This window comes from Cucumis sativus, chromosome 6 (genome assembly GCF_000004075.3).
Source record: "Cucumis sativus cultivar 9930 chromosome 6, Cucumber_9930_V3, whole genome shotgun sequence".
Taxonomy (NCBI): domain Eukaryota; kingdom Viridiplantae; phylum Streptophyta; class Magnoliopsida; order Cucurbitales; family Cucurbitaceae; genus Cucumis; species Cucumis sativus.
Window position 1 is genome coordinate 27,616,106 of NC_026660.2, and position 24,195 is coordinate 27,640,300.

General features: G+C 32.0%; 2 protein-coding genes across 2 annotated transcripts; one reads left to right on the top strand and one right to left on the bottom strand.

Moving 5' to 3' along the window:
* Nucleotides 1-5,280: 5,280 nt before the first annotated feature.
* LOC101207689 (protein SHI RELATED SEQUENCE 1) lies at nucleotides 5,281-8,857 on the bottom strand. Its single transcript, XM_004149950.3, has 3 exons — nucleotides 8,162-8,857; nucleotides 7,280-7,978; nucleotides 5,281-7,074 (listed from the first exon to the last, which is right to left on the bottom strand). Exons 2-3 carry the CDS (start codon nucleotides 7,893-7,895, stop codon nucleotides 6,695-6,697), a joined length of 996 nt encoding a protein of 331 aa, XP_004149998.1. The 5' UTR covers nucleotides 7,896-7,978; nucleotides 8,162-8,857; the 3' UTR covers nucleotides 5,281-6,694.
* An 11,200-nt stretch (nucleotides 8,858-20,057) lies between these two features.
* On the top strand, nucleotides 20,058-24,092 carry LOC101207445 (probable methyltransferase PMT27). The gene is made up of 8 exons (XM_011659732.2): nucleotides 20,058-21,674; nucleotides 21,777-21,926; nucleotides 22,013-22,283; nucleotides 22,377-22,487; nucleotides 22,565-22,739; nucleotides 22,836-23,108; nucleotides 23,201-23,395; nucleotides 23,485-24,092. Exons 1-8 carry the CDS (start codon nucleotides 20,280-20,282, stop codon nucleotides 23,699-23,701), a joined length of 2,787 nt encoding a protein of 928 aa, XP_011658034.1. The 5' UTR covers nucleotides 20,058-20,279; the 3' UTR covers nucleotides 23,702-24,092.
* Nucleotides 24,093-24,195: the final 103 nt, after the last annotated feature.

Here is a 24,195-nt window from a genome sequence, read left to right on the forward strand (position 1 = left end):
TTTGATTGTCAGTCCAATCAAAATAGTCTTACATATTAGTGCCATGAATCACATGCCAATATTGTTTGAGAAATAGTTGAAAACAGCTGGAAATTAACTTTCATCCCTCTGTCTAAAATTCAGTAAGCTAATCTCAGCCTATGTTTGAATATAATAAAGTTCCCTCCAATGTTTTAAAGCCGTTTATGCTTATATTATAATATAACATTAACATAAAAGATGGTGCATCAAATGAATGCATAATTATAGGTGGAGCTCTCTTATTGAGACGGATGGCAGTTGCTGCCCACCCAAATCTTCTAAAATTTTAATATTTCACACTCTTTATAACTTATTTGTACGTTATGTCTTCCCCTTAAAGTCAAGAAAAGTATTTGGAACTAATAAGGAAGATGAAGTGGAAGTGTAATCCCCACTCCCATCTCATCTCAAAAAGTGAATCTACAAAAAAGTCAGAAATATATCTTTTTTTTTTTTTCTTTTTCTTTTCTTTATGTTTCTTTATAGATATTGTATTGTAATAGATAGGTGGATGTATACCATTCCCTACCCAACAAGTAACAGTAAACAGAATAGACAAATTTATTCAACAGATCAAATTTTGTAATTACTTTAACTATGGGGCTGCTGCTTTTAGCCCTTTGTTTGACAAAATTACATCCATGCCCACTCTATTGTAAAACGACAAGGGAACAAGTAATTTTATTTATATATTAGAACAATAAACGAAAGCAAATAAAAATGCATAAACTTTTTCTTTTTCAAGTTAGGGAAACAGAATGTATGATGACTTAAGCAGAGTCATCAGAGAACTTGAGTTCTTTTTTTCTCCCCTTCTTTTCTCGGAAATGAAAATTTAAACTGTTTACGGAACAATTTCTGCTTCTTGGACAAAAATTCAGTGTAAATGTTCTTTTTCTTTTTTTTTTTTTTTTTTTTTTTTTTTTTTTGTTTGTTTGGCTTCTTTTAACATAATGAAGGATATCTTAATCCGTATATAAAGATTTGTTATTAGTTTTAGTGGTGTGTACTTTTGAAGTGTTCAGATAGTTCGTATACACATTTGTTATTTTGGATATGTTGCATGCATGCATGGATGTGTCATGTGTGTGTGTATTCATGAACCATCTTTCATAATTGGTATTCATTCTCTTGTTGTTACGGCCATACTAAAGGAGAAAGAAAATAAAATTTCTTTTAAAAAAGAAAACCCTTGATTTTTTGAACTTTCTCTTTCAACTTTTTATATTAAAGGATGCAATGTAAGTAGGGCTTCACTTTAGAGCCCTAACATACAAAGGGAACAAAAAGGATAAAAATAAAACTTACTCAGATTCAAAATTCTCTAAATTTTCATACTTAACTCCCTCAGCAAAATAAAAAATAAATAGTTTCATATCAGAATCCCAAAATTAGTTAGACATGTGGTCTTTAAACACTGAAATTAAAACTCCCCACAGATGGAGTTTCATGCAAAGTTGATATCCATAATCCAATCCATGTAACCAACTCACACATAAGACCTAATTGTTGATCAGACGTATTAAAATTGAAGTTGAAAGAAAGAAGAAAAAATCCAAAAGAAAGCAATAGTTTTGGAGGTGAGGAAGAATAGTGATGTGTTAATGAGTAGATACATAAATGGAAAATGTTAATCCTAAGAAAGAAGAAAATGTTAAAATGAAGATCAAAGGTTGACAATTTTAGCATTTTATCCTTCCACCGCCCTACACAATATTCCATACTATAGAGTGGCCCCATAAGTAATTAACACTTTCATTTTCACTTCAATATATATTCACAAATATCATATACTAAACAAAATAAGAAATTTCATTTTCATGATCCCCATCATCTGAATTGTGAAGGCATATTATTAATATCATCTAATAGGATCACCTAAATTTATATATCAACTTCACATCTAATTTGACTACATTTTGTACTTAACCTTCTTTTAGGTTTCATTATTATTACTGTCTTTCACATCATATGCTCATACAGTTTATTTTTCCATAAATTTTACAAACTCTCTCTCATTGCTTATTTTACTTTTCTAATAATGTTTTTAATTGTTTCAACATTATATTGTAACTTGTTGACAATAAATCTTCTTAATCTGTTTTTTTTTCTTTCTAAATTATGTAAGTTCAAATAAGTAAAGAACGAATTTGAAATTGCAATTTCACGACAATGTCAATATAAATAAATAATTTTGTAAAGTTATCTAAATTAATAATTTGACTTACACTCAAATCACTGACAAATTTGTTATGTGTTATTTGTTCTTACAAAATATATTAGAGATAATATGGATTAATCTTTGGATCAAGTATCAATATATATTTCAATCATTGGTTATGCAAAAAAAAAAAAAAAAAATAGAACGTCACATTATTTTAAACTTAAAAAAAATTATGCTCTTGAAATGTTTATAGAAGATCAATGATAATATTACAAATTTTGAAAAGCAATTGTTATATGTATTTTACAAGTATTAAGGTTAATAATAGATAATACTTTTTGTGTATGTTTGATATGTTTTTATAAAGAGTTACCAAAGAATCTTTAATATATATAAATATTTGGGTTTTCAAATGTATGGATATATGAATATGTTTAGAGAAAATGGTAAGAAATCTTCAAAACGTTTTATGTTTTTGAAACTCAACTGGATACGTTAGTTTTGAAATGTAAAAAAAAAAAAAAGAAGAAAAAAGTCAATAAGAATAATACAAAATTTGGAAGAAATGAAAGAGTTGAAAAATATGATTATAATAAAAAGAGAGAGAGAGAGAGAAAGAAGGAAAGTGGAAAAGGATAGGGAAGAAGAAAAAAGGGGAAGGGGAGATTTGAGATGAAAATGAAATATGATTGAAATGGAAACAGTGTTTGTTTCTATTGTGTAGTAGATAATATATATATATGTATATATATAAAAGAAAAATGAGAATAGGAATGAAAGCATAAATAGATTGAAGAGACAATTCATCATCAGAAGAAGCAACCCCTCCTCCCTCCTCCTGACCCCCTGACTCCCTGACCCTAATTACTATCTTCTTTTACTGAAATAACCCTTTTCTTTCTCTTTCTCTTTCTCACCCAAATCAATAAAATCAAATAAACCTTCTCTTCCCTTCTCTTCTCTTCTCTTCTGCCTTCTGCTTCTTTATTTTGGGTTCTGCCGTTTGTCAAATGTCACGCCGATGAACAACAACCAGATTTTAGGGTGTGCCCTAAGCTATAAGGCCACACCCTCCCCTAATTTTAAGGACCACCCCCCCACCCCCACCCCCCTCCCTTTTCCCATCACTATTTCTTTTATATCATAAATCAATTCATAATACTTCCCTTCCCCCTTCCACCCTCCCTCACCCCCAGTAGACAGTAGTTTCTGTTTTTGTCTTTAACCCACAAGACCCTTTACCTACGTACCCCTCTATATTTGCGGGCTGCCCCCTTCCTCTTTCTTTCTTTCTTTCTTTCTTTCTCTATCGCACTCCCCATTCTCCATTCCCCAGTCCCCACCCACTCTCTCTCTCTCTCTCTCTTTCTCTCTCTCTCTCACAGCTTCCCATTACCCTAATTCTTCATTTCTTCTTCCTCTTTATTATTTTTTTTTTAAAAAAAAAATCTTTGTTAATTTAACTCAAAAATATCTCCTTGTTGTACTGCTCAAGGAGAAAGAAAGAAAGAAAGAAAAACATCAGAATCCGAGAAACCAAAAGTGTACCAATTTGTCTCCCCTTGGTCAACTCTTGAAATAACCCTATACTTCTTAATCATTTCTTCTCATTCCCTTACCCTCCCCCCTTTTTTGTTTCTTCTTCAATTTCTTCTATACATATGATACCATATATGGATTGCTTTTAAAACTTTTATACCATACTTTTTTCACTTTCTTATCATCTATAAATATTTTTTTTTCCTTCATCAAATCATCCTTCCAGCTTCCTCATTATCATTCGCTTCATGCAATACCAGTTCTACACAGATAAATATAAACTTCCCTCCATGCAATATTTTGCAACCCATTTTTAATCAAACTAAACGTATGTCTCTTCCATTTATTAATCTCCGCTAGTATTTAATTTGAAGAAGTAAATAAATAAATAAATAAACGTATGAAAATGGGTTCTTGAGAAGAAGATGGATCCGACGTAGGAAGACCCCTGATTGTCTGAGTTGATATAACAAGTGGTTCAGTATGGTAAAAAACGTGTCGGAAGCCCAATAATAACAGTGACCAACAATTAAATATATATATATATATATATAAAAACCTATGATATTTGCTTTGCTTTGGGACATAAAGTAATTAAAATAATAATAATAATATTTATTATTTTATTATTCATACAGAGAGTGAAAAATAAAATAAAAGAGAGAAAGATATATGTTGGTATCGGTAGTCTGCAAGATTGTTAGCTTTTTTACACTTTCGGTAGTTTGTGGATGTGTTATGGAATGTCGCTCTCATTAATACTGTTTAGCTTGTTTTTATGATTTGACACCAATTTCTTCAACTCTGTAACCCATTCATCTATTCATTAATTACTCTCTTCTAATATATTTCTCCACATCACAACACTTCTCTTACTGATCTTAATTCAACTAATTAATTTTAACTTCCTTTTATTCTTCACATCTTCTCTACTTTCCTTCATTTTCAAGCTTTAGTACTAACACATACACACACACACACACGCCCCCCTATTGTTTGTGTATAGCACCAAATTTAATTAATGTCCTTTGTTTTCTTCCTCCAACATTATTGTAGCTTTACAAGAGAGAGATCCCGTTTTTCATACACAATTCCAAAGTATTGAACCACTCGCCCCCATAATGGGATCAAACATAATCACCTAAATCATGTAAGATAATATAATAATCATAATAATAATAATAATATAGAACAAAACAAAACTAAATAAATAAGATGAATAGGGCTAACATTTTCGAATTTTGTTAATACACATCATCATCTTGTTAGGGGGACCGGGAAGCAAGGTTGACAATATTTTTCAGACACCACAATGAGAAAAACACACACACATACATATTCAAACCACAATCAACTCATAAGATATTCTATAATTATTATTACGTATAACAAAACCACATGTCTAATTATGATGCAGCTGCCATTACATTCTACAAACACACATATTTATGATTGAACAAGAGATAAATATATTTGATTTGAGAAATTTAAGGAAACTTGTTTTTCAAATCATATTCAGACATGTAATAATTATTCCATTCTAAACATTAGAGTAATTTAATATGATCGACTCCCCCCTTTTGATCAATATAATTTATATAAAGAATAATGTTTGACATGCAAATTAAATGTGAGAATTCAGTATACAGATGGAAGAAGAAGAAGAGGAAGAAGATTAATGAAAATGACAAAAGCAAAAGGGTAGGGTAAGCCATGCTAGGGCTTCAAATGGTGGCTAACTAATTCAACCATTTTGCAACTTATTAATTAAGCAAGAAAAGAAAAGCATGCACTAAAGCATCACATAGTACTTATTAAACAAAGATTATAGGTGAAATGCATGTGAAGAGAAGAACTAATCATTTGCATTTCCCTCTCCTACATGTAATATAAAACCATAGGACTGAGAAATAAAAAACAGACATGGGAGTTGTCTTGCAATATATAGTTTTTTTAAGGAGAGATTTAAATGTTAGCTTTTAAACTTGAATGCAACACCAAATAAATTTATGCATGGGTAGGGGAAGTAGGAGACTCGTCCCCGACATAATATCCTCGTTATCCTAGGTTGTCGTTTATGATATGAACTATTATTTAATGAGACTGTCACAATTGATATAGTTGCTTACGAGAGGAACAATCATTCAATAAGACTACGACACTTAGTATAGTTGCTTAATATAATAACTACAACAGAAATTAAGAGAGTTCATTTTGAATAATTTATGTATAGAAAGATTGAAAAGAAAAGGTAAAGAAAATGAAGAATTATTGTTGTTATTTGAATTGAAAGCGGTATAATATATATATATATATAGGGGTAAGCAGGAAAAAAAGCAGTTTGAAACTGCAGAAGCAACAACAAAACGGTAATGGAAAATAATGGCAAACACTTAAACACGCAGAGAGAAAAAAAAAAGAAGAAAAGAGAAAGACAACAATGAATAATAATAACAATAATAATAACAATGATGAAAAAAACTTAAAGAAAAAACAAAGATACAGACACAGCACAAGACTCTACGCAACCACAAACATGTCGTACACAAAAACGACTTTGGATTTGAAGAAGAATAATTTTATATGTTCAAAAACTACGCATTGAAATTTGAACCGAAAATATATAACATTTTAATCCAAAATTGAAAAACAAGGCAACAGACTTTAACGCATTATTCTCCAATTTTGCTCTTAAAACATAACAACAATAACAATAATAATAATAATTATAATAATAATCTGACAAGAAAAAGAAAGGAAAAAAAAAAAAAAGATGAAGAAGAAGCATTTTCTCAAGTGAAGGGTTTTTTGTTTTTGTTTTTTGTTTTTTTGTTTTACTACAAATTATCAGCAGATCTATTGCGTCAATGTAGATAATAAACAGAAAGAAAAGTTCGTGAGAGATCTGGAAGAGAAAAATGAGAAAATGAAGCTGCCTAGATAATAGCTTTGTTTTTTTTTTTTTTTCTTTTAAGATCTTGGTGGTAGGAAGAATTGCGTACCCGCCATGAAGCTATTGAGCGGCGTTGAATATAAGGAAGAAGGATCAAGCAAGGGTAATGCCGCGGTTGAACCACCGCTTCCGGTGGTGGCATCAGCGGCTCCAGCGATGAAATTCAGTGGTTGCACTCCACTACTACTCCCACCACCACCGGACGAGGTCTCACCCGGTGGAATATAATTATTTTCCGGTCCTTGATCGTATAGAATTCCTTTGAAAACATGTCCACCAATATTTACCGCCGTTTGATACGCGTATTGATCGTCGGTATCATCAGCAGAACTAACACGAACGCAACGAAACACAGCTGGAGAGTTCAACTCAGCTGGGAAATTCCCAATTTCCAACCCTAGAAAATGAGAGATTTGTAATAATTATATGAAATAAAAGAAATTTAGGTAGGGATTAAATTAAAGAGAGAAGGAAGATGATGAAATGGGGTCAGGGAATACTGAAAAACAGAAAAAGGTAAGTGAAGAGAAGTTTTGACATCTGCAACACGCAATCTAAAGAAAATAAAAGTGAGTGAGAGAGAGATGATTGTATTTTTGTACCAGAAGTATTGTTGTTGGTGGGGATGAGAGTGCAGGCAAGTGAAGAGGAGTTATAATCTCTATGGCGTTTGGGATTATTGTCGCCGCCATGGAGTTGAAGTTGTTGTTGATGATGATGATGATGATGGGTTTGCAAGGCAGCAAGTTTATCTTGGCGCTCACGACGCTTGGCGGCAGGGACCCAAGTGCTTTTTACATGGGTTTCACAATGAAATCCTCGGCTCTTGCAACATGTCCTACATCTCATATGACTACAATCTTTCTTCGCTTGGTTACCACAATCTTGGCAGCTGATTCCACCTCCACCCGATCCCGAACTTATCATCATGAAATTACCCGATCTGGAGGAGGACTCATCGGAGTTCCGGACGGCAAGTGGTGCGGAGTAAGGAGTAGTAGTAGTAGTAGTACGAGATTGTGTTTGAAAGAGAGGTTGTTCTTGATGATGATGATGATGTTGCTGCTGCTGCTGCTGCTGCCATAGCTCCACGTTACCGGCTTTGTACCAAAACAAACTGCTATCCGGCGGGGGATGAATAAATTGGTTGGGGCGGTTGTTATTTTGTTCTTCGTCTCTTCCTCCGCCGCCACCGCCTAAAGTGAAAAAGCCAGACATTGTTGCTGTGAAGACCCAGAACCTGAGGGTGACCTAAAATCCATAATCAGAGGGTCGAAGCCCTCTGCCTGAATTGGAGGCGCCTGATCAATTATAATTATAATTATAATTAAAATTGGGGGTTTGATGGAATATGATGATAATCCTCGTATATGAAATTAGTTTTGGGAATGGAAAAGGGGGAAGGAAAAAAGAAAAAAGAAAAAAGAAGAAGAAGAAGAAGAAGAAGAGAAAGAGATGTGTGAGTGTGTAGTGTAGTTAATTACCAAACTGAGATGCAGCTGTTGCCTGCTGCTGCTACTGCTGCTGGCTGCTGGCTGCTGGTGATGGTGGCTTATAGTGGGGGCACAGCGCGTTAATCAGGCTTTCAATTCTCTCCCCCCCTTTGTTTGTTTTTTCTTTTTTCTTTTCTTTTAACTCAGTGTTAGTAATACATCCACATTTATGGCTCAGAATTACACCTCTCTCTGCAACGCCGCCATGCCTTTCTTTTTCCACCCCCACTTCTCTCTCCTCTCTGCGCAGTTTTTCTTTTCTTTTTTTCTTTTCTTTTTTTCTTTTCTTTTCTGGAAACTGAATTTAAGTCTCCATCCAAACTCAAAACACACACCTAAATAATTTCTGCTCTTCTCTATCTTCCTGATTCTCTTGTAGTTATTACCTCTTTTTCCCCTGAAACTACTACCTTACCTTTCCAGTATCCCCCATGGATCCACCATCCATCTCACTACTCCTAATCCCATCTTCATCAACTCCTCTCCCTCTATAATTCTCCCCTCATCTAATGGTTCTCCTCTTCCCACGTGTCAACCCACCAGCTTTTGCCCCCATCCTTCCTTTCGCGAAAAACCCGCTAACTTGTCTCTCACAACCGTTATCTCACCTATTTCCCCCCCTTTTTTTATTATTTTTTTTATTTCTTCTTCTTCTTCTTCTTCTTATTATTATTATTTTGTATTTCTAACAATATAAATTCTTTTTCTCTCTCCCTCTTTTACTTTCTACTTATTATTATTTTTTACATCCTTTTAATTCTATTTTCTCTCCCTTGTATTGAATTTACCAATTACAGCAAGGTTTTTAATTCGAATATGAAAATATAGATTGAGTTTTATTATAATTCAACTTAAATTTTATATTTATGTCATCCCCCAATGGTTAATCGTCGGTTTATTATTGGTAGGAGATGTGAGAAAGGGGTTGATGAACCCGGTCGAAGAACGAAACTGTTACTGTTAGTGTCCCATAAAGATATTGAGGCCCAGCCCCTTAAGCGAACCACATCAAACTGGACCTAATCGGGCTTAACCAACCTTCACTATATATTGCTTTGTTTGTAATGAGGGTGAAGTGTGTGTGTGTTTGCGTACGGAAAAGAAAAGATAAATAAAATCTTTGGTTATGTGAGCTTTTTGTGTAATTTGCTTTGGGCGATTTAAGCAAGGGGAATTGCTTTTTTATCTTCTCGTTTCCTGCTTTCGGACTTATGTCTCCCAACTTTCATCAGATAAAAGCAGACCCCATCACTCGTAACTCCCACACCAAATAAATAATATAATTTCCAAAATATCCAAAAATTATATCTTCACTTCTTTTTATCCTTTCTTTTTTCTTTTCTCCTTTTTTTGGTACAAAAATAAGAGAAAGGCTTCAAATTTTAAAATGAACTCATCATGATTGGAACACACACAATTTTGAAATTAATTTTTTAAATTACAAAAAGACAAAATCCAAAATCCAAAATCCAAAATATATGCATAAAAGATACCAATGTTAAAATTAAGTTATTTTACTATATCTAACTTAGTCAAACCTTACAAATTGTTTAATGTTGTTCTTTGAACACATGACACATTTTCTACTTATACTGACTACAAATTGAGATAATTCCAAATATAATATCTATATTAAAAAACATAACAACAATAAATTTATACCATCCATAGACCCGGAACTCTATCGTTGAATTGATTACAATTACGTTAGTATGGGAAGAAAAATGGAATTGAAGCAGTGGATTGCATTGAATTTGGAAGTATTTTTTTTTAAAAAAAAAGTAAAGTGAATTGTAAAAATGTATGTTGATCTTAATTGTGATATATAATAATAGAAAAAGAAAGAATGGGTGGAGGAGATTTGGGGAGTGAAAACGAGAGAAGATAGGGTTAAAAATTAAAAAGAAATAGTGAGATATTAAATATAAATATGAATATTGCTCAGAGTTGATGGCGTGGCTTCACAAGGACACAGCGCCACTTCTCCTCGTACCTTTTATTTAACTATAAATAATCAATATCTCCCTTTTTGCCTTTCCCTCCCTCCCTCCCTCCCTCCCTTCTCTTTTAATTTGAACCCTTAACCTTTCTTTAACATCATTTTTTTTAAAAAAAATAAAAATCAAATTTAACCACAAGTTCGTATCTATTTTATTTTGAAATTTTTATGTATGTATGTCTTATCGGTAAGATTCTAAATTATAACTCAACTTTAGTTTTCTCTAAATAAAAAACGAAATTGAAATAAAATTACAAGTTTTTAGAATAGTTTTTGAAAACATTTGAAAGAAAATATATTGTGGGGAGCATATTTAGAGAGTAACATGTGTGTTGGACCTTTTGGTGGGACATATTAGAATCTCTTACACCCACTTGTGAGACACATGTCTATTATAATTAAGGTAATATCTCTACTATTTATTATTTTTATACACATATATCTCTATATATATATATATATATATTTAATTATACCAGGTTATATGCTTCTTTTAATTTATAGTGTCACGTGATATCTTCTTTTCCCCCCTACTTCTACACACACATTGTATTTTATTACTACTTTTCTAATAATTAGAATACTAATGAAAGATTTTAATCATAATATAAAATCTACTATCTTTTTTATCAGCAAAAAAGTCTTATAGATCCCCATTAATTAAATCCATAAATATATTAATATACCAAATTGACCACTACCAATACCATCATCACCCATCAGCATGTAATGTTTTCATTCTTTCTTTCTTTTAATTTTGTTAAAGAAACACTAATCAATGCAATGAGTTATTCTTTCTATCTTAGTCTATGTACATATAGAAAATAAATTAATTATGAAAATATTTCATTTATAAAAAAAAAAAAAAGTATTGAGATAGAGAGAGAGAGTTGAAAATTGAAAGAAAATAAACAAAGAAATAGGGTGGGGGACTTAGATGTGATTGTCAGGCTTTTTGAGGGAGGGGGTTGGCAACTAAAATTGCGCATGCTATTAACAAGGGTTTCTAATGGAGAGACCTACGAGAATTCATCCCCTAAAGTGGAAACATCCATTTTCCTTTTCTTTAAAACACTCCTCCAAACCCAACCCTTTTTTATATTACTTATTTTTAACCCTTTTTCTTTTCTTTTTACATTTCACTCACAAAACACAACAATAACTATTTATTCTTTTTTTAAAAAAATCATTTTAAATGTTTAAATTCTTAATCCAAACTTGAACAAAATCTAGATTACAAAAAAGGAATAAAATGTAGGTAAAAGGGTATATAGAAGAATATATTTTAAATATAGTAGAGATTGAAACACCATTTTGATTATGTAATTTAAACCTTGATTTCGCTTCTAGTTTATTATATTAATTGACATTTTTTTTCTTTATATTTTAAAAGGATATGCATAATATTAATTAAAATGAAAGAAACTTGAAATATAGAGAGGAGAGAGAGAGTGAAGAAAAATGAAAATGAAAGGAAAAAGGTGAAAAGAAAGAGAAGGAGGGGAGAGTGAATGATTTTAAAAGTGGGAGTTCCCAATAAGCGTTTATACCTTATGAATGAATGGGCCTTCTGTCATCATCCATCCTCGAGCCTTGTGTTTGTTCCCATGGTTGACTCCCCCTCCCTTCAATTCCCCTTCCCTCCCCTTCTTCTTCAAAACCAAAAACTCTATAACCTAAAATATTAATAACCCACATTCTCTTTCTTCTTCTTCTTCTTCTTTCTTTTTTCTTTTTCTGAATTTTCTTTTATTTTTCAATGATATTAATTCTAACAAAATAGAATGGAATAGCAGCTGCCTTGGCATGCCATATTACAATATTACACACCACAAATCCCAAAGTTAACTAACTTGAATGAAAAGAAAAAAAAAAAATTTGAAAGGAAAGGATATAGGAAATGAAAGTCACTGTCGTAATAAATTAAATCAGGGGGTTGGGTTTTGATTGGATTGGAAACTGTAAGGCCATGTGATCGATCACCATTCACCTCCTCCTCTCTCTCTTTTCTTATTTTTCATTATTATTTTTTAAAAATTATTGAGAACCCATTTTGTATTTACCTTTTTATTGTCTCATAGTGTTTCTGTTGTCAATTTTGGTTTCTATTTGTAACCATTTTCATTCTTTTATTACCTTACAATCCCGTCACCATCTTCCCCCATCCATTTTCCTCACCCTCTCTTTTTCCCTTTCCTCTTATTCATTTCCAATCCCTAACCCCATTTCCCTTTTCTCCATTCTTCTCTTTTTCCCTATTCCCAAAACTATATACCCTTTCATTTAACTCTTCTCTCTACAAACAACCCACACAACTTTCATTTCTCCTGCCTTCACATCAACTAGTGCTCCTTTGAGTCTTACAAGCCTTTGATACCATACTAAAAGAATATGATGATCTCCACTCAATAGCTAAAAAGAAATGTTTGAAAACATATAAGTTTTAGTACAAAAAAAACTATTGGACTAATGGAACTCAATTCAAAAGATGTTACAAAAACCTTTTCACTACTACAAGACATTCGTCAATTGACCGTTATATATAGGCAATACATATTAGATTACATTAATTTTAGTAGAGGATCGAATAATGATTTTGTAACTAGCAATTGTTTTCTTCTTTCTAATCACGTTTTCAATATAGCCTACAAAAGTTGACTCATGTCATACCGTTGTTGTAGAAGAATTTTAGTAGAAAATTAAGACAATATAAAACTCTCCCCAGCAAGCATCTATCCATTATTGTTATTATTGAGTGAATGTGATTGATTTATAATTTCATTCAAACCAAAGTGTATGAATAAAAATAAAAATTAATCACAAGGGAAGGGAAGGGAATCAATGTATAGAATATAAAATCCTAAATAGTAAATAAGAATAAATATTCACTCAAATCCAAATAAGTGAAAATTTTGGCACATGATCACAATAGAATTTATTATAATGTACAACATTTCAGAGAATGTCAGAAGGGAAGGTTTTGCTGTCATGAAAGCATTTTTAGAGCCTCTAATTTGCTTATCCTTGTGGAGGAAAAAAAGAAAGCTTTTATTCATATCTGAAAAGTGCTTTGCATATATATATATATTATTTTAGTTAGGAAGACTTACATTACAACCATTCACCATTGAGACATTTCTATCTCTTTCATAGTGTATAACTTTATAATTGAAAAATCATTCCCTTTTAAATCTTTAAAGAAATTGACGTTTGAGTCTAATAAATTTTTATTAAACTTTAAATTACAGAATAAGTTAATAAACTTCTTTTATTGTTATCAAAATATCAAATAATTTAATAGCATTTCAATATTTTTAATTTATCTTTAATTTTATAATTTATATCGTCATAATAATATAGGGGTCATATGATCCGAAAAAGAAAATTTTAATCCCTAACGTAGATCTCCCTAGCTTATTAACTTCTCTTACAATGAGTCCATAATTTATTAACACCAACTCCATTAACTTATTAACTCCTCTATGGTTGGCACCACAACTTAATTAAAACCAACTTTATAAACTTTCACTTCTCTACTCTTTTAATTTATTTTACCTCACCCTCTGTCCCTACCCTTCCTCCCTCCAATTTATAATCTATATGCCATAATTTTAGGACCTAAAATTAAAAGAAGAAAAAAATGCATGGGATCCAAAGTAATACTCTTAAGAAAAAAAAAAAACCAAAATATTCATAGAATAATGTAGTAAGAAATCAAAATTATTTCAGATTTGAAGCAAAGATTTACCAACTCTAAATTAAAAACAATTGAACAGTAGAAACAGAATATAAACACTTTGTAATAAGTAATTAATTTGTGGATTAAACTTCCAATTATTGTTGGAAAAGAGCTTAAAGAAATCCAATGGTGGGAGAGTAAGATTGAAAGTTTAAGAAGGATGAAAAGCCAAAGTGTAAAAACAAAAAATGGTAGTAGTACTTTTAAGGACATATTGTAGAATAGAGGCATATTTTGAAGAATTAGGGTGGGGCCTAAAGTTTGAAGAGCTATCTTAGGTTTCTTTTTAGGTAGGTAATCAAAGACTTAAGGAATCTTTCAAATCTTTCTTAGTAAGGAGGATACCTTTCTTTCTTTCTTTCTTTCTTTCTTTTTTTTTTTTGCCTTAGGGTTTTTGTCTATTAGCCTTAGCCTATTGTGACCACATCTCTCTTGATCATCATCTGCATCTTAGTAAGATTTAAATTGGAAATAAAGGTAACATCAAAAAATTAAATATCTGAATCAAATCCTTTATATATATATATACATTCAACTCTTTAGTTGCTCTGTATACATCAATAACTTTAATTCCCATCCATCTCTTCATATTATTGCTTTCATTTTCCTAAATAACCTACCCTCCACCAATCATTCATCCAATTTTAATACTTCCCTTCTCTTAATTCCATCTATTTAAACTTTAAATTGTTTCGACCATAAATCAATTTAGTTTACGTATCAACATTTTGGTTGAAAAAACTTAAAGTTTATTGTTAATTATACTTCTAAATTTTTATTGGGAAATTCAATTCAACCCCCTTCTCCATTAGATTAGTTTTGAAAATAGTTTATGCATTTCAATGTTCTTACATTCACATTTTCAAATGTTAGTTTACAAAATGAACTATTAGAATTGATGCAAATAAAACTATATATGTAGTTTAAATTGATTCATTCATGAAAATTTATAAACTTAAATTGATATAGACGAATTTTAGATGATTTTACACATTGAAGGATGTAAGTGTCTACATTTATAAAAGTTGTAAGTCTAAATTAATACAACTGTCGATCACAATATTAAAGGATATAATCACACAAGTATTTGGAAAGCACAAATTGATATTCTTTTTCTAAAATTTACTTTCCCAAAGTAAAAATTAATAATAGCTTGATAACAATGTGAGGTAAAGATTAGGAGATTATCCTTGACTAGTTGATTATACTTTGGTTTTTTTTAGAATTGACTTCAAGATTTTGACTTCTTAATCAAGAGTATATATCTCAATAATTAATCAATTGAGTGTTGACACTTATTTATCAAAAATCTTATATGATTTTATAATATGAAACGTGTTATAACGTTATTCGATATTACAGTAATAGACTACTATGATTTGTTTTAAAAGATCAAACATGTGTAAGATCCCAAAAATTTATTCAACAAATTAAAATAACTAATTTATTACAAAAAAAGCATAGTCTAAGAGTAATACCTATTCTTAAAACAAGGTAGATCCTACTTTGAGTTATACAACAAAATCATGAAAGTAGATATCATGCTTCTTCTTTAATTTCTTTATCACAAAAAAATAAAGTTCTCTTTCAATTTTTTTAACTTCCAATAATCACATTATTCTCAATTAGATCGACACTTCTAATAAAAAATTTAAAATAAACAAACGATGAAAGAAAAAAAAAAAAAGAGAGTGTAATTGAGGTTTTGAGGGTGATATGGGCATGTTTTAATTAAATTGTAATAAATGTATAGCATTTGTAGGACGTATTATCTAACTAAGCCATTGAAAGGTCAAATAACCAAGAGGTTCTTTAATTAATGTTAAAATAAATTCAAAGGTCATATAATTGTGGTTATGGCCATTAATGGTTGCTTGGTTTGACAACCTTTATTCAATTCTTCTTTCTTTCCAACGTCAATACACACTTAAATGAAAGTAGGTTTAGTTTCATTTTTAACATATCTCTTCTTAAGGTTAAAACTATATTTCGTTTTTTATTCAAGTTAAAATCCATTTTAGAAGTCTTTCATCCACATGTTTTAGCGGATGAAATTTCGACTGATCCATAATTGGTGACTTATTTGATAATATTTTTCTTTTAAAAAGAATTGACATCCACGACGTAATTCGTAAGACATTAAATTTACGACATCATAAATTGAAAACTCACTTTCTCAAAACTTTTGTTATTTATCATGATTATTATCATTATTTACCGACCATGGAACCAATCACAAATTCACATATTAATCATCACTCAATGGCATTTCATAGAAACACCCTATACCATGTTGTTATAGATTTTTATGATATGGTTTTAAAGATTTAAATTTGAACCAATGTTTATATTTGTTTGTGGTTATGAATTTCTTGGGTACTTTCTTAAATATTACATTAATTTTTTTATTATATTGTACCAATTAAAACAAATTGATAGAATATTATAAAAAAAAATTAATTTAATTTATTGTCATTCATAAGATATACATATACAAATGTTTCATCCCAAAGCTGGTCAAGGATTGATTATATATTAGTAATACATATAATTATACTAATGTAAATTATATATTATATTCTTGTACATAATTAATAATCATATGACTTTAGTATGCTTCCAACCAAAAAAGTGTATATTTTGAACCTCAACATGACAACATTTTAAGCTCTATATCTTTCATGAATAAGTAAATATTGAAGAATAATGTGTATTCATAAATATACAGAGAATATATGAGTATGAATATATATGAAATGTGGTTGTTACACAAAGATGCTAACATGTTTATCAACTTAATATATCAATATGACAATATTGCATACTCATGACTAATTATTGAGAGAATCAGAATAAATACAGATGGAGAAAATTTTCCTTTAATTTCTATTCTCACACATTAACTTTATGAAAAGAATAAGGATTTCTTTCAGCACAGACTTGACACAAAATCAAGAGGATATATATATTGGTTTCCTATAAATCTGAAAGGAACAATCAAAACATTATCATATAAAATAATATAAAGTAATAATACGTTATTCTCATTCGTATACTGTTATGTTGATATACTTCATTTAATATATATTTTTTCCTTAGTCCTTTTTCTGTACTTATGATTCTATAGTATACATATAAATCACAAAACAACACAACAATAATACATGAATTCATTCTAAGCTCAAATAACCTAATAATTTAAATATAAACTGCTTTTCTGATTCCCCTACTTTATTTAATTATTTTTTTATTTCTTTTTTAATCTATTCCATTTGGTATATATGTTTATAAGAAAACTTTTGGGAGAATAAATATTGATTTTCTTTATTGTATTTTTTTTAAAACGAGGGATTCGTAATTTTACAAATTTTAAAATAAGATATATAACTATGAATTTGGATCTATAAATCAATTAATGATTTTAAAAGATTATAAATGAAGATGGAACACTTTTCAAATATAGAAAAATAATAGACAATAATATACACTTGACCCAATTCAATAGGCAATTATTTTTAAATGTAGAAAAATATATCAAAATATTTTCGAACAATTTTAATAAATTTTAGTCTATTAATCGTTTTTTCTTTCTATAAAAAAAAGTAAATAATTTGTTTTTTTATTATAATTATTTAAAAACCCAATAAAATTTATATAAAATCTTAAAATAGTCAAACTTTGCGTAGTCACATTGACTCCAAGAGAAAAGAAAAAAAGAAAAAAAAAAAAGAAGAAGAAGAAGCAATAAATTCATTAAATAGATGACATAAATTAAGGAGACATTTTGACTTGTAACATTCTACAATAGAATTGGAAAAGAGCTTTAAACACGCAACAACAAACCCATTACTTCCCCAACATTTTTACATTATATCTTTATCTTTCTTTCTTTCTTTTTTAAAAATAAAATATATAAAGTTGAAGAAAGATGATGAAGAAAGATCTGTAGGATAATTTTAATTGGGCAGTTAAGTTAAGTTAAGTAAAGAGTTGATGGGAGGCAGAGGCAGCTTAAACTTAAAGCAACATAAATTAGAATTAGATTTGATGATAATCCCCCTAAGATAAGTAGGGTAATTAAGGTCATTAATTTGGCTCATCGAGCTTTGTACCAAAATTTGCCAATTATAATGGGTTAATTATGGATAAGTCGACAAGGCAAAGAAGCCTTAATGGGATTCCATTTCATTGGCCTTCCTCTCTTATTTTAATTTCCTTCTTGTGGCTAATCTAATTATTATTTGTGTTAGCAAAGCATCATATAAAATCGGCAGTCAACCAAAAATGATGCCCTACTTTAGTTCAACCTTTTAATTCTAATTATTAAAGTTCTGCTGCTTTAGGCCATCACCTACACACACACACACACACACACACACAGTTGCATAATCAAATTATATGTATATTCTTTTTCTTTTTCTATATGCTTTCTTTTAAATATCATTTTTACTCTTTTTACTTCCCTCCATATACTTTTAATACATTTTAAATTTAACATTCAAATTTATTATTATTTTCTTTTATCAATTTTTCTTAAATAGTAATGTAAGAAAAATTGAATTTGTAAAATTGAACAAATCTAATCAAAATACTAAAATTAAAATGATATCTTAACCTAATAATATTTAGTAGGAGTTGAAGCAATCCAATATATATATAGCTAGCTTATCTTTTTCTTTAATCATTCAATTTGTTGGTAAATAAGTTTAACACTATTAAAGTTTGAGTGCATGTTAGATAAAATTGAAGCTTTCATACTGCATTTGATTAAAAAGAAAAACATTTGTCACATCAATAAGATAAATATATATATATGTGTTTTGTGTGTTTATAAAAATTAGGATGTGAGCAAATAAACAATATAAGAAATGATGAGGAAGAGAAGAAAGAAAAATATGGAGAAAAGGAAGGGCAAGGTTTTCGGAGAAGAACATAACCTTTGGGAACACTCATCATTAAAATTTGTTCCTTGATTTGACAAGCCACCTCAGCATACAAACACACTTACAATAACATTTAATAGGCCCCATCACTCCACATATACACACATTACACACACTCATTTTGTTGCTTAATCTTAATCATTCTTAATTATAAGAAGAAGTAAATATGAACAAAGTTCAATTATAGCAATAATTCAAAATCACATTCATACACACACACACACATATATATACTGGTTGACACGATGTAAACAGAAGGTAAGAATAAGAAGGCCCTCATATGATGAGTGATATTGTGGATTATCTTAGGCTTTTGCAGTGAAAAAAAGAAGAAGAATGGGTCAGGGCCCATTAATGTAAAAATCTCTTTAATGTATTGGGCCATTTCCAACCACAAGAAGATTTTATCCCATTATTCTCCATTTCACTGTATTTGATTCTCATCCTCCCATCTTCTTCTTTTTTCTTCTTTAGGGAATAATTGAACTCAATGTTTTCATATACTTTCTTCAACCTTATATAAAATAATACAACACTTTTCAATTTGGCTCTTTTTTTGCCCCCTCTTACTATATTATTGATATTGAGTTCTCTAGTTTCCTCTCGGGAGATGTATAATTTTAAAATGACTTTAATACTGTTCTAACATTCCAAATTTTACTTAACTAATAAATTATCAAGTTCAATATTATCATTAACCAAAAGATTAGTGATTTGTATCCTCTTCTACTTGGTAACGTTGATACAAGGCTCGTAATTAAGAGGCATAGACTAATCTTCTTTCCTGAAAAATCAACTATATTTTTTTTTATAGTAATATTGTGTAGATTAATGGTTCAAATTCACATGCTAACATAACTAACTACTTCTCTAATCATAAAAGATGGATGAGCAACCATGCGTTGCTTATAATATTTGAGAGATTTAACATGTTTGTTATACGTGCATTTCATTGTATAAATAATAACATCTCAATTTAGTTTTAGTAATATTCTTATTGTGAACTCATTGTTCGATAGCATCTTAAAATAGATACTAGCTAGATGTGGGGGAAGAGACCATAACTTTAACAATGAAAAAAAAGAAAGAAAAAAGACAAGGACAAATGGAAGAGAAGGAATGTTGCATGGAATGAAAGTAGGAGACGAAAGAGAAGGAAAAGACAATGGATCTAATTGTCCCATTCAGCAGAATTATTATATGGCCAATTTCGATTGTTCATTTCAAAAAAACTTGGGTGTGTCTCCGAGTCCTTTGGATCTTTAAACCTTCCAAATTTAGAATCCTTTGTCTCTCTTCCACAATTCCCCTTTTCTCATGTTTCTCTATCCTCTTCCCATATTATTATTATTGTTGTTATTCCTTCCCCTTTGAACTCACCATTAACAAAACTCCAAGCTTCCTCACTTTCATTTTCCTTCTCTCCTTATGGCTCTTGGAAGGCCTCGTAGTAGCAAAAGATCATCCTCCTCTTCTTCCTATGCTTCAACCGTTACAACTGTCGTCTTCTTAGCCTTATGTGTTCTTGGAGTATGGATGCTGACCTCCAACTCTGCTGTTCCCCCGCAAACCACCACTCGCACTTCTTCTGACTCTTCAACTTCCTCCACCTCCACCATTGCCACCACCACTGACTTTGTGTCTTCCTCTGAGGAACCCCAACTCCCCAAATCCGAGGACAAAGAGTCCACTCCTGCCTTTGAGGATAATCCTGGTGACCTCCCTCTTGATGCGATTAAATCCGATGATAGTTCTAATATTGTTAGCGATAATGATGCAAAATCTCGTGAGGATCGTCCCAAGGATAACGCCAATGATGTGCAAGAACCTAGAGATAACAATGAGGCTCAATTGTCGGAAGAGAGTACAATGACTCAAAACCAACAAGTGGAAGCAACCCAAAAAATTGAAGAGAAATTAGATTTGGGAGGAAACCAAGAACAAAATACTAATTTACCTGATCAAAGCAATGAATCAACAGAGCATGTAGAATCTGACAATAGTAAATCCAATGATACACCCAATGATACATCGTTGGAAATCAATGGGCAAGAACAACAGCAGCAGCAGCAACAACAACCGGAAGAACCTGAAAACAACGCTAATCCACAAGATATTCAAGCAACAATCGCAAACATAGAGCAACAACAAGCAACCGATATCCCGGAAATAAGTGGAGACTCCCAAAACGATCAACCGAAACTTGGGACTGAAGGCGAAAAAATTACACAAGAACCTGAAATTCATAACCAGGATGATGATAAGGCCCAACAACAGACACAACAGCAACAAGAACAGGACAGCTCAAACACGAATAACAACAATGAAGAAACTCCCTCATTGGAGCAAAATCAACCACGAAAGAGACACCGAGGCAAAAATAAGTCAACTGAGGATCAAGAATCCCAACAAACAGAATCCAAAGAGAGCCAAGAAGTCCCAAAGGACTCGAAAACGGAAATCAAAGTGGAAGAGACAACTACAGCAGGGTCACTCGAGACCTCGGGGATACCCAAGGAGTCAAAGGAGTCCAAAAAGTCATGGTCAACGCAGGCAGCGCAGTCAGAGAACGAGAAAGATCGTCGACGAGAAGAATCAAGCAGTGATGGCAGCATCTATGGGTACACATGGCAGATGTGCAATGTCACAGCGGGACCTGATTACATTCCTTGTTTGGATAACGAGAAAGCAATTAAGCAGCTACGTACGACAAAACACTTCGAGCACAGGGAGAGACACTGCCCGGAGGAGGGACCTACCTGCTTGGTCTCTCTCCCGGAAGGTTACAAAAGATCCATTGAATGGCCTAGAAGTAGAGACAAGGTAATGTATAGACAGATGATTCTGTGACTTGTGATTAGTCCATCACGAATCCTTCTGAACTTGATCATATCATTACTTGTCTTTGTTTGTGGATCGACATAGATTTGGTACCACAATGTACCACATACAAAACTTGCTGAAGTGAAAGGCCACCAAAATTGGGTCAAGGTCACCGGTGAGTTCTTGACTTTCCCCGGCGGTGGCACCCAGTTCATCCACGGCGCTTTGCACTACATAGAATTTCTTCAACAAGTAAAACAAAATAACCTGAAAATCAAATTCCCAACTTGATTTCAATATTAGAATCCAATATAAACTAATATATCAATTCAATGCAGTCGGTACCGGATATTGCATGGGGAAAGAGAACAAGAGTGATATTGGACGTAGGCTGTGGAGTCGCCAGCTTCGGCGGCTTTCTGTTTGAAAAAGATGTGCTTACAATGTCGTTTGCTCCAAAAGACGAACATGAAGCTCAAGTCCAATTTGCCCTGGAGAGGGGAATTCCAGCCATTTCTGCTGTTATGGGCTCACAACGTCTGCCATTTCCAAGCATGGTTTTTGATACTATTCACTGTGCTCGATGTAGAGTGCCTTGGCATGTAGAAGGTTATATAATCAATCATGGATTTCTTAGTCTTTATAATTTTTAATTACAATTTTAAAATGGTAAACAGTACCACTTTTTTCCGGATGATACAGGTGGAATGCTTCTTTTAGAATTGAATCGAGTGCTGAGACCAGGGGGTTTTTTTGTTTGGTCCGCAACTCCAGTGTACCAGACCCTAGAAGAAGACGTTGAGATTTGGAAAGGTGTGTTATTAGGCGAGAAACAAAACATGTTTAACAAATAAGCGACTGCATCACTTGTGGGTTTTTTTTTTCTTCAGAAATGTCTGCTTTGACGAAATCTATGTGTTGGGAGCTTGTGACAATTCAAAAGGACAAGCTGAACTCCGTAGGCGCTGCCATTTACAGGAAACCAATCTCAAACGAATGCTACGATCAAAGAAAACACAAGCGTCCCCCAATGTGCAAAAACGATGACGACCCAAACGCTGCATGGTAACCAAGGCATAGGGATATCTTGTGCGCTGCTTTTTACAATCGTTTTAGTTAATGATTAGTTTGATTTGATTTGCATTGGACTTTCATTTTCAGGTATGTGCCACTGCAGGCATGCATGCACCGTGCGCCGGTTGACAACACTGTGAGAGGAAGCAGCTGGCCAGAGCAATGGCCTCAGAGGTTGCAAGCACCACCTTACTGGCTAAATAGCTCCCAAATGGGGGTTTATGGCAAACCGGCTCCTCAAGATTTCTCAACTGATTATGAACATTGGAAAAGAGTAGTGAATAAAACTTACATGAATGGATTAGGCATAAATTTGTCCAACATTAGGAATGTGATGGATATGAGATCTGTTTATGGCGGGTAGAGTAGTTCATTCTGTTTCTTTTCAACTCACCCACAATTTATAACTTCCACTGCAAACATTTAACATCATGTAAACATTGTGATTGCAGGTTTGCAGCAGCTCTGAGAGACCTTAAAGTCTGGGTAATGAATGTGGTGAATATTGACTCTCCCGATACACTTCCAGTGATCTACGAGCGCGGTCTCTTCGGAATTTACCATGATTGGTGTGAATCCTTCAGCACATATCCAAGAACATATGATCTACTACATGCTGATCATCTTTTCTCCAAATTGAAAAAGAGGTAGTAGAGAAACTTACTGAAGTCCTCCATTTATGTGTTCTTTTAAGCTTCTCCTGCAAAAATAAAGACTACCTTTTTCTCTTGTATAGATGCAAACTGCAACCTGTCTTGGCAGAGGTCGACCGAATAGTAAGACCTGGAGGCAAATTGATCGTTCGAGATGAGTCCAGTACAATTGGAGAAGTGGAGAACTTGTTGAAGTCTCTCCGTTGGGAAGTTCACCTGACCTTCTCCAAAAACCAGGAAGGGCTGCTGAGTGCTCAGAAAGGTGATTGGCGACCAGATACTTATGCTGAGTCTTCCTGATTTTGTAGACAAAACAAGCATCCAATTCTAATAAGATTACCCCTTAGAAAGATTTCTAGACCAGCTAGAATCTTCGAAAGAGTTGCAGTAGGTAAAATAGGTGCATACCTCGCTTGCAATCAGCTGCTTTGAAACTGCGAGTGCTTCAGTAAAGAAAGAGAGATATTTGGTCCACAAATTATTAGAATTATCCATAAAGTTAAAAATCATTACAAGATATTGTATTTTGACACTCTAGCTGGAAGAAAATATATTTAAAGTTAATGTGTTCGTTCCAGCTTCTTGGGAAAATACAGGCACTTTGTCTCCACTGGATAGATGGTTCTTCTAAACAGAAGCTCAACTCATATTGCTGGCTAATTTTTAATCAGAAGCTTGCCCCTTAATTCAATAGCCTAAATTTTATCACTAACATAGGAATACTTCAAATTAAAGCTTCAGCACAAAATTCATCTTCAATATGTGCGCCACTACAACATTGGTGAGACACAGCA

Excerpts from the sequence above, each read along its gene's own strand:
- LOC101207689 (XM_004149950.3), bottom strand. The coding sequence starts at position 7,895 with ATGTCTGGCTTTTTCACTTTAGGCGGTGGCGGCGGAGGAAGAGACGAA. Across the intron at positions 7,075-7,279 it reads CACCAACAACAATACTTCTG|GGTTGGAAATTGGGAATTTC; the intron begins GTACAAAAATAC and ends CTCATTTTCTAG.
- LOC101207445 (XM_011659732.2), top strand. The coding sequence starts at position 20,280 with ATGGCTCTTGGAAGGCCTCGTAGTAGCAAAAGATCATCCTCCTCTTCT. Across the intron at positions 21,927-22,012 it reads ACATAGAATTTCTTCAACAA|TCGGTACCGGATATTGCATG; the intron begins GTAAAACAAAAT and ends AATTCAATGCAG. Across the intron at positions 22,284-22,376 it reads AGTGCCTTGGCATGTAGAAG|GTGGAATGCTTCTTTTAGAA; the intron begins GTTATATAATCA and ends CGGATGATACAG.